This window comes from Grampus griseus, assembly GCF_964374135.1.
Source record: "Grampus griseus genome assembly, chromosome: 6".
Lineage (NCBI taxonomy): Eukaryota > Metazoa > Chordata > Mammalia > Artiodactyla > Delphinidae > Grampus > Grampus griseus.
The window spans coordinates 114,555,572-114,567,086 of NC_139000.1; the positions used below are offsets into that span (position 1 = coordinate 114,555,572).

At 36.7% G+C, this 11,515-nt stretch overlaps 1 protein-coding gene across 4 annotated transcripts in view; it reads left to right on the top strand.

The window, feature by feature from the left end:
- The window catches only part of SPOCK3 (SPARC (osteonectin), cwcv and kazal like domains proteoglycan 3), a gene marked incomplete at both ends in the record, with an annotated part of 431,148 nt that extends 419,910 nt beyond the window's left edge, over positions 1–11,238 (top strand). For all 4 annotated transcript variants that reach the window (XM_082656104.1, XM_082656105.1, XM_082656106.1 and 1 more), the window contains 3 exons: positions 5,671–5,733; positions 8,531–8,668; positions 11,075–11,238. In XM_082656104.1, coding sequence (XP_082512230.1) covers positions 5,671–5,733; positions 8,531–8,668; positions 11,075–11,238 — 365 coding nt within the window. The remainder of the gene's footprint in view (positions 1–5,670; positions 5,734–8,530; positions 8,669–11,074) is intronic.
- Between the last annotated feature and the right edge of the window lie 277 nt (positions 11,239–11,515).

The following is an 11,515-nucleotide window of genomic DNA, read 5'->3' on the forward strand; positions in this document are numbered from 1 at the left end:
AGGCTTGTCCTTTATGGGTCCTGCTTCAGTAGGAAACGGTAACGTAAGGGAAAATTGAAGCCATGCTTATGTAATCAACCAAATGATAACTAAAATTGTGTCTAAGGGAAATAGACCCAAAACGTTCAAATTATGATAAAGTTTGGGGAAACTAAGAAAAAATGACATGTGTAACTTTGATGCTAATTTTGAAAAACAAATGGGAAATTAGTCTAACATGATACATCTGCTATTGTCACTGCCTTTTAAAGCCCTTGACAGCTATCGGAATGAACAAGCTACTCTAATCTGTGTTAATGATTCCCAGGTTTTCATATGGAAGCCAGCACATTATAGCAGTCATTTTACTATCACAATTACTTTTTCATATATTAGTAATAGTTCAGTGATTAGGGATGACATGCTTATGCCTAAATTGATTAGCAGTGAGTCAACAGCAGGGTTTGTAGCATAGATTAAACCACTAATGTGTTTAAAAACCACTTTAAACAGAGTTTAAAAAGTAGATTGGATTTGTTAAAATATTCTAAATCATACACACACATACACACATGCACAGAGACACACACAAACTCACAAACACAGACTCACATACTGACACAAACACACACTTGCTGACTTACACTATTGCATATGTGCTTTTTAGGTGACTGAATACCCCTATAAAGTTTTGCCCAGGTTTTAATGACTAGTATACCCTTAAATCATTTACAGCAGGGGTCCCCAAGCCCCAGGCTGCAGACCAGTACTGGTCCGTGGCCTGTTAGGAACTGAGCCATACAGCAGGAGGTGAGCAGTGGGCGAGCGAGCAAAGCTTCATCTGTATTTACAGCCGCTCCCCACTGCTCACATTACCACCTGAACCATCCCCCCGCCCCCCATAGCTCCCATTACCGCCTGAACCATTCCCCTCCACCATCTGTGGACAAATTGTCTTCCATGGAACTGGTCCCTGGTGCCAAAAAGTTTGGGGACTGCTGATTTACAGAATAAAAAAGTAAATCCAGGTAAACTACCATAAAGAGACGTGGTCTTTTGTTATGATGACAAATGTTATTTTAATTTTTCTTTGATTATTATGATAGCATGTCCAAGTGTTTATACATGAACATTTTAAAATATTCTGAATAACTCTGAATGTTTCTACTGCAGAACTAAATATTTTTACCTTAAAACATTCCTAGATTTTGCAGTAATATTCGTAGAACTGATGAAAGGTCCCCAAAAGATTCTGCTTGATATACTTTTCATTTATTATTCTTGATACTTACTTCCAAAGTATCAAAATCTTCGTAGTCACATGAAGACATCCTCTGAGATCATTTAATACACAGTAGAGATAATTTAGTACCTGGTAAACGATTATACAACTTCCCAAATGCTTAGGAGAGTTTAGCTAATTCCATTCATTAATATGCTAGAAAATATTACAAAAGCTCTATCAGGGTAACTGACTATGGAGTTAGCTCATTAAGTAATTTCATGGAAAAGAATAAACATTAAAAACATTTTTTCAAATGTTTCACCTTATAAAGAATGTGTTTTTCCTGTTTATTCAATGAAAACAACAAATTCTTAAGTTTATTATAATTAGAGTAATATATGTATGTGTGTGTTTATGTGTGTACATATAGAGAGAGAGAGAGGAGGAGAGAATAATGTATAATGGGGTGTTATTAATCCAGGTTGACTTAAAACTGCAATCAGGACTATAGTTGTATGGTTGTTGGAAAATATCTGAAAAGTAAAGTAATAGTGTTGTTTTTAAAAAAATACCTTTCAAAAATAAATTAAGCTTAATTTCAAAAGTTTAATAAATGAGGTTGAGAATATAAAATTTCAGGCAAGTGAAATACTTGTAGTTTTCCAAGGGAAAAAAATTGTAACCTAAAAAAAGCTTGTAATTAGTTAAAATGCATATCTGTTTCTATGACTGATTTTCTGAAATCATGACAATTAAGCAACACAAAATGGATATGATGGTGGTTTGTGTGATTTCATTCTAATTACTTATAAAAGAATAAGTAGGAAAAATACTAATTTTGGATTTTTGTTACCTTAGGTGTTAATAACTTACTTTCATAAAATATATTTTAAGCCCCTACTCAAAAAAGTACCTCAATTTATTAGTTGCTGTTTCAGTTAAAGTCCTGTTGTGTAAGATCCAGGAAAGAGAAAGTAAATTAACATTTATTCAGGGCCATGTCGTCTTTCGGGCACATAAAATCATTTATCCCTCATATAGCCCTGTGAGAATGTAACAGTCTCGTCCACAGCTGAGGACGATGCTTAGTGATCTTAAAGTCCTTCATGTTACAGAATGAGCACAGGGGACGGGGATCTGAAACTTCTTTCTCCAACAGCTGTACCTCTTATTTTTTTTTAATTTTATTGAAGTCTAGTTGATTCACAATGTTGTGTTGATTTCCACTGTACAGCAAAGTGACTCAGTTATAGATATATGTAGATATAGATGTATATTCTTTTCATTTTCTTTTCCATTATGGTTTATCTCGGGATATTGACTGTAGTTCCCTGTGCTCTACGGTAGGACCTTGTTGTTTATCCATCCTGTATATATTGATAGTAGTTTGCATCTCCTTTACCTTTACATTCAGACTTTGCGAAGTCCTCATACATAAAATGCTGAGAGACACCCCTAGGCAGCTTGCTGGCAAATCCCGTTCAGGGCAGGACCCCGGCCAGTGATACACCCGATGGGACGACAGTGAGAACATTCGCATCTTTCGAGGTCATTTATGCCTTCCAGCCACAGGAGGAAATGTCAGAACGGGCGTCATCTGCATTAGTTCTACAAAGGATGTGTTTCTTTAATTTAATGAAAGATATTAAATACAGGCAATGTTGTCCTTTGGTATTATGAATATTTGAAACTTGCACGAAGTAAACCTGATAAAGTTATTTAAGTATATCCATTCTGTGAGAGACTCCATGAAGGACAGGGATTGGGCAGAGGCCTCCTGAGAAAGAGGCTGAGCTGGTCCGGGTGCCCTCCCTGCAGGGAGGTGGCACCGCCTGCAGGTGTGTGTGACACCCACTGGGTCACGCACACACCTCTGCAATGTCTACCTTTTTAGCAGTTTTGACATCACCTTGTATCTCTATATTTGACAGCTAATAGAAATATACTCCCTAGAAATAACTAGTTGTGAGGATAGAAAGAACACCTTTGTATATTACTGTTGTAAACATAGAGATATTTCCTTATTTATTTTTCCCAGTGACATTTTATTCAGTTCAAAATTGTGTGGGAAAATAAAAATGCATTGTTATCATTGCGTTGACAATTATCCATTCATAATATAGATAATGTGTGAATGGTTCCAATATAAGGCTTTGAGGTTTTAAATTCAGAATGCAAAACAATGAACAGTGTTAATTTTTTAAAAAACAGCATTTTGAAATTAACTAGTAAAAGATTTTAATTCTTTTTTTTTTCTTATTTTTTAAAACTACTGTTGGGAATAACTACTCGTAAATTTAATGATTACATTAAAGCCTCTATTTTATAACTCATGATTTTCATACAATTTTAAGCATGTAAAATCAGGATTTTCCATAAAGTCAAATCACCATTAGATTGGGGGAAATAAATCTTGTGTGTAAACTTGTGCCTAATCGTGTCCAAACCTTCACGCACTTTGCCACCTCACTGCCCTTTCATCTACATCAGTTATTTGCAAGAGTTTAATGACAGGCGAAATCTCAGTCACGCCCTCCGAGTGTACCTGAGTCAAAGGCCAGACAGAGCACAGGATAGATATTCTCAGTCCAGTACTGTATATAGTGGAACAGCCCAATCTGTCATGACTTCTCTCGAAATCTGGCAGGTTCCCCTACACACAGTTTGTGGCTGCCCCAGGTTTATTCAGGGAGAGTCAGACTCAGACGTGCCTGATTTTGGGCGATCCCACAGGAAGATAGGAGAAATATCGCTTCTACTTACAATAACTGTCCCATAGCAGTGAGAAGAGTTGCTTTCAATGTAGTATTGAAACTTCAGCTAGAATCTTTCCTCTTGGTTTTAAATGTCATATTTGGAGGACAGTAAATGTTACGTCTACTCTATAAGCCCATATTATGCAACTTCATTCCTATTCTGTTAATAATATAAGACTCACAAATTATTAGAAAAAACAAAGGGGTCAGTTGAGCCAGTATCAGCGTGAAGTAGAACAATAAGGTAATCAGGTTTTTCAAGCAAATTACTTTTTCTTCACATTTTTGATTCCTCCAGGAAAAGCATTGTTGGCCTGACATATTAAACTGTAAAATACATACTAAGTTGTTTGTCTCATGGTCTCTTTCCACTCTGCTGCTTACATGCAAATTTAATAATTGCATATTGTGAGCTTGGTTTGGTAAAAAATTCTTAAATTATTTGAATTATATCTTGCCTTTTCACTAAAAAAGTTGTAGTGGAGCAAGTACTAGTTTATTGTTTTGCTGTTTCAGTAGTTTGTGGTACAGTTTTTATATAGCAAGTATTAACAGCAAGTTTTTACAATAAGAGTCTAAAGTACATTGAACTGTTTTCAGATAAGAATATGTATATATATTAGAAAATATATAATTAAATATAATAAGCCAAACTATATTATGTCTATTTAGAATTTTGTACTTCTCTGAAACTAATCTCCTTCTAAGTGGTTTTAAAGAGTTTGAAAAATAGGCATATACTTATTTCCAAATTGGTTTAATGTTCTAAGTTTATTATTTTTAAAGATGGCTTCTCAGAAATTATTGTATATCACATCCTGTTTCCATATTGGGTATATACTGCAAACATGTGGGTTAAACTGAAAAGACTGAAGCCTGTCAGTGTTATTCAGTATCAAAATTTATAACAGTGTCTCTGAATAACTTGGAAGCATTCACGTTTTCCTAGATTATGTTTCAATGTGAAGCTGTTTCTCTTGATCGTAGAAGCTGTTTTAAATGAGGGAAAACAAAATCAGTTAGTTTGGGAAGCAATCTGTTAGTTGTATTTACATTGAAGAGTTGATTGACCTTTTAAAAGTCAATGAAAAGAACCATTTTCCATCCTATACGTATTTTATACCATTCTCCTTTCTTTCATCCAATTCTGTCATTCTGAGGAAATTAAGATAATCAAACAGTAAGTAGAAAAGCCTCTCTATAGAGAAGTAGACATAAATGTAGATGTAAATGATGTAGTTGTAGGTGCAGATGTAGATGATATAGATGTAGATGTAGGTGTAGATGTAGACGTAGTTGATGTAGGTGTAGGTACAGATGTAGATGATGTAGGTATAGATGTAGATGATATAGATGTAGGTGCAGATGTCGATGTAGATGATATAGGTATAGATGTAGGTGCAGATGCAGATGATGTAGATGTAGGTGTAGATGTAGATGATGTAGATGTAGATGACATACATGTAGATGTACATGATGGTGCAGATGTACTGTAGGTACAGAGGTAGGTGTAGGCATAGAGGTAGGTGTAGATGGATGTGTGTGTATACACATGTATACGTATCTACTTGTGTGTGTCTCCAGAAGTAAAGCAGTTGATATGTAACGTGTCTTCTAAAGCCTTGTAAATCTAACTAAGGTTTGGTAACATAAAAATCACCCCCTCTTTGTTTACCTATAACCATTGAGGTGACATTAATGCCGTTGCAGACCCACCTTGCCAGACAGAGCTCGGCAGTATTCAGAAGCGGCTCGGGGTGAAGAAGCTCCTCGGTGAGTTGTGGATCACTCTCTGACACCTTTACTGCTTACATAAATAACTCTCAGGAAACAGCAGCACAAAATCAATATTTATCCAACAAACGGGGACCTCACTAAATTTCGGCAACAAAATTTATGACGTTTTTGAAAGTCATTAGCCTTACTTTTATTATCTTACCTATTGAAAGGTATGATGTCTGTTTTATTACCCTAATATAATGGTCATTTTGAAAGTTATTAAGTAAAAAAGAAATTTAAACAATGCTAAAGGTAAAGCAGCAGAAACTTCGGTTCTAATTCTGTGGTTGACAGTTCACAAATTGATGGTATGTATGTATGTAGAGAGAGGGGAAGAGAGAGGGAGGGAGAGAGAGATGGTTAAAAGCATGGGCTGAGTTCCTCAGGAAAATTGGAACAGATTTTTTAGTTTCTCATCAGCACTTTTTATAAACTTACTTTTACTAAGTAAATGTATGTATTAGATGATAAACAGATACATAGATAATTCCAAATTTCACCCAAAGCCTTGAAATATTAGAATGCTTGGCTATTAACTGATTGTTAAACTATTACATATGATTATTTTCTTTATTTTTGTCAACATACAATTTTTCAATACACTCTTTTTGGGATAATTTTAGATTCAGAAATTTTATAAGTACAGTAGAGTTTCCATGTATCTTTCACCCAGCTTCATCTAAAGTTACCATCTTACCATGTATAGATTAACTATCATATATTTATCAAATCTAAGAAATTAACATTGCTATAATCCTATTAATTAAGCCTCACACTTTATGTGGATTTCACAAGTTTGTCCACACATGTCCTTTTTTCTATTTTAGCATACAGCGTAGAACACCACATATGCAGCACTTGTTGTTTTTCATGTATGTTAATGCTCTTGTGTATTTAGTGGCACACAATTTTATGGTTTTAGGTCTGATTAATCTGTATTATGATATGCTGTCTTTGTAATTACAATATTGTATGTTTATATGAGAAGATTTTTCATATTACTTGAAAATTCACAGTTCAAAATAAATAGACTAAATTTTTTAATACAGCATTTTAGATGTGAAGCCACATCATTAGATAAAAGCTACAATGTATCACATTTCTTTTAACTCTGTTACAAGATGCACCTTTCCAGCTCACAGGTGGAAACGTTACCTTGGTACCTGGGTTTGTTTTTTTCTACAAATCGAAGTTCATTCATGTGCACTGGGAAAAGCCTTTGACATTCAACGGGAAAATATCTTCGACTTGGTCAAGGTCTATTAGTGACAAAAAGCTATTAACATCCAGGCTTTGATTATTTGATGTTACATAAAATGAAAACATATTTAGAGCCCAATTGAGAGGAGTCATCTTTATTCATCTTACGTAATAAAAATGAAAGTCATTACTAGAGAGCACTGACCCTTCAATATTCCTTCTGAAATGGGTAGGAAAGCGTCCTTCTCTGACAGTCTGTCCACTGTTATGCGGTAGCAGGTGCGATGCATCCAGGCTGCAAGCTGTCTTGGTGTCTGCATTTCTAGGCTAATTCCTAATAATGCTCTTCTGTTTCCAAGGTGTACTGGCGGAGACAACAAATTAAATGGCCACACTAACTGTCCATCTTAACATTTTTATGTCAAGTGTGTCAAATTATGGTATTTTTTAAGAGGTAGAGATAATAATATTGAAAATCTTCCTTATCTTTCCTGCTATATATCCACAGAAGGTGTTCTCGAGTTTCCCATATTGGTGATATCCGGTCCACCTCACTCGAAGACCAGAAGTTCAAATCCTTCAAATGAATTATAATTTTCAAACTAAATTGATTATTTATATATCAGAATTTTGAAACTTTTTTAAAGGGTTAAATAATGATCGCATATTGTTGCAGGACTAAATGGAACAGTTTCATGTTTTATCTGTTTATTAGTCATTGTTTTTCCTTTTTTCTTTCACCAAGTAACTATAGTGTGTCTGGTCACTGAGCAGACAGTTGGTCAGGAAAGACAAGAAAATTGTCTAATCTCCTAAAGCTTACACTGTAGCGTGGGAGTGTTTATTGAATAATGTGAATTCACCTCTCAATTATTATTGCACACTTATCACTAGCAGTGTGCCAGGTACATGTTAGATATTATATTATGAAACTAAGTGTCTAGCTTCCCGCTAGACTGAGTGTGAGTTGTTCGTATAGCGATCAAAATCAAGAGAAGCGAAAGTTCCCAATACAGAGGATACCACAGAGTAGTGGTGAATGCATGCACTGAGAGACATACACGATGGAAGAAATATATCAGAAACCCTCCAGCCTAAGAGAAGGGGGTCACATTTCAGTCAAGTTTTACGTTGCAAGAGAGAGGGAAGGAGAGGGATTCCAGGTGAGGAGAAGATGCATAGAGAGATGAAGCAGGACTGCATTTGTAGAAAACAGCTTGATGTGGAAAGAGCTGAGGATACATGAATGAAAATTTGGGGAGATGAAAGTCAAAAATCGGCAGTGATGAGACGGTGAAGGGTCTCATATGCCCTGCTGAGCGGTCTGGGTGACTTACCATGCATGGCGTTCATCAGCTCTCATTCCGTATATTGTACATCTGGAAACAGCCCCCTCTGCAGAGTGATTAAAAAGACAAGACAGTAAATTTGCTCAACAGAAGAAATGCAAGAGGTTCACTATGACAGCGCCTGCTTTGTTCTACCTGCACCGTAGCTCGTAGCCTGGAGCCGGAGCTCGTATGTGTGTGTCTTGAGTGAGTCAGTGCATGGTTGGTGACCCTTGTTCCTACCACATGTGCGTGTCTCACAGGACAGTACGTCCCCCAGTGTGACGCAGATGGTTACTACAAGCCGACGCAGTGCCACGGCAGCGCTGGGCAGTGCTGGTGTGTGGACCGATACGGAAGGGAAGTCGTGGGGTCCAGGAGGCGCGGTGCAGCAGACTGTGGTAAGGAGGAGGGCCGCGCGTGCCACGATTTCTCCCCCGCAGGATAAGTGCTGGAGAGTCGCATTCTATGCCCACCTCTATGCAAACCCTACAGAGTGTACTGGGCCGGGGGGCACAGGAAGGCTCACTCCTAGCATGTTAGAAAAAGTTGTATAACTAACAAGTAGAACTGCATAACTTAGATATTTTAAGGAAGAATAATGAAAGGTGGGCCGCTTTTACTCCTCCAAGTACGGGAAGGATGTCGCATGCCTTCCGTGTTCCTCTCGGGTAAGGCAGACTGTGTCATCCATCCTGGGCCCGCTCACCGGGCCCTGGTGGGTGCCGTGTCACCACACAGCACCCTCCCATCTGTGTGCCTTTGGAGAAGGTCACTCAGGGAGAACATGGGAGGACCAATGAAAGAAAAAGTAACCTTTTTAAAGTAAAGGTCCATAAATTGCAGCTGTGTGAGCATGTTTCCTTATGTTTGGGTGAGAAAATATAGTTTTAATTGTTTGAAGGGTAATTATAATTAATATTCTAGTTCTTTTTCTGAGCATGCATTTTACATATAAACCTAAAAAAATAATATTACAGTTAAGTTGAGCATAACACACACATTGTAAAGTTTTAAGTGTGATGTCTTTTGTCTTTCATGAAATATTTTTTCAGAATGTAGGTTTCAAGTGAGTATTTCTGTTTGTACTGTGGAGAGTTTTCACTACAAAAGCCACTTAGCTGTACACACACACACACACACACACACACACACACAGACGGAATTAATGGATTATGTTTCAACTAATACAAATGACCAAAATGTAAACAAAGTACTTGGTCAGTCTTGTATTTCAGAAAATGTTTAGCTTTCTCCTTTATGCAATTTTTAAACTGATACACTGTGATTGTTTAGAAATAGATAAATGGTAAACGGTATATAAAAGCAATCGCGTTTAATGCTTAAATGCCTGTTCTGCATTTATTTATTCCACAACACTTTTAATAGCTTGGTTTTGGCTTTCGGCCAGTGTTTTCAGATTCCGTACGATGGAGTACAGTACTCAATAGCTACATTACATACTTGTTACACGTGGAGAACACAGCTTTGTAACACATAGTTTGAATGAGTTGCACTATCAGTTATTTCAGTTATCCGTGATGGATAAAGAATTTCAGATGTTTATTTTATAAATAATAATTATATGGAGATGAATTCAATAGGTGACAGGGAAATGGTTTTGGGAATGTGACTTGTGAGTTTTCTCGGCATGTTGAAATTATTAAGAAAATACAAGAAGTAGAAGAGTACAAATAACATTTTCTTCACAAAAGATACGAACTTCAGTGTGTTGTATTGTGAAATCAATCAGTTCATAAGCACTGGAGGACATTAATAGGATTTGCTATAATTAGCTACCAAAGAATTATTAGACCAAAATATTAGAAAGGGTAGAAAATAAACACGCTGGTACTAGGGGAGTTGGGAAATGATTACATTCTGAGATATGTGTGCATTATTGCCTCCATAGTCATTATAAATTTCTAAACATTTTTTAAAATACCTACTGGCTGTGTTAGTTTTCTGTTGCTATTGCAACAAAATCCCTCAAAGTTAGTGGCTTAACCCACACACATGTGTGATCTTGCACTTCTGAACATCAGATGTCCAGCATGGGCTTCTCCAGGCTAAGGTCAGGGTGTCTTCAGGGCTGGTTCTTCTGAGGCTCCCTCCTGAGGACAGTGTTTCCTGGCCCTGTCCTCTCCCAAGACCACTCGCGTTCCTTGGCCCAGCTTCTGACTGTTCGTCTGTAATCACACCGCCCTCTGACTTCATCTGGAAACAGTTCTTTGATTTTAAGGATGCAGGTGATCACCTGGGCCCACCCCAGTTACCCACAGTAACCTGTCAGCTCCAGGCCCGTGATTTAATCACATCTCCTGAGCCCCTTTACCATGTAAGGTCACACAGTCACAGGTTTCAGCCATGAGCAAGTGAACGTCTTTGAGGGGCAACTATTTTGCCTACACACTAAGAGAAGAAGTTCTCAATTCTTCGTAAAATTCAAAGTTTGACATGGACTTTATAAAACCTGGGCTGAGCTCAATATTACTGAACTGGAAATCGTACATATCAGACCTCAGCAACAATTCCGCTTTTTAGCACTGTATATTTTAACAAATGAGAAAGAATGGATTTTACCTTATTTTTGTTAAGAAAGCTAAAGAGCAAATTAAAATTTTATTTATCTTTTAAAAATTTTTTTGTTCTTGGAGTATAGGTGATTAATAATGTTGTGTTAGTTTCAGGTATACAGCAAAGTGACTCAGTTTATTAATTTCCTAAATTTTCATCAGAATTTTCTGACCCTCAGAAATTATCCTACCACTCAGTCACATAACATTAATGTTTACTTTTTTCCTAAGCTATTGATTTTGAGATCTCTGGAGATTTTGCAAGTGGAGATTTCCGTGAATGGGCTGCTGATGACGATGAAGATGACATTATGAACGATGAAGATGAGATTGAAGATGATGATGAGGATGAAGGGGATGATGATGATGGTGGTGACCAGGATGGATACATCTGATGGATGAGAGCTGAGAGCAACAAATTCTATGTTTCTTTTATTTACCAAGTGATCCCCTACTGAGGAGTACCTTCCTGCCCCAAAACAAAATGATTCTAAAACTCACTTATATTTTGTATAATTATTTCAAATATTGCAACTAAAGTCATAGAACTTTATGTTTAGAGAAGTATCATTTACTTTGAGTTTTTATATGAAAAAGAGAACACATATGGAGTCTAGCCAGACAAGAGAAAATTATGAAGAGCTACTGATCTCTGTGAGTCTGCCACAAACA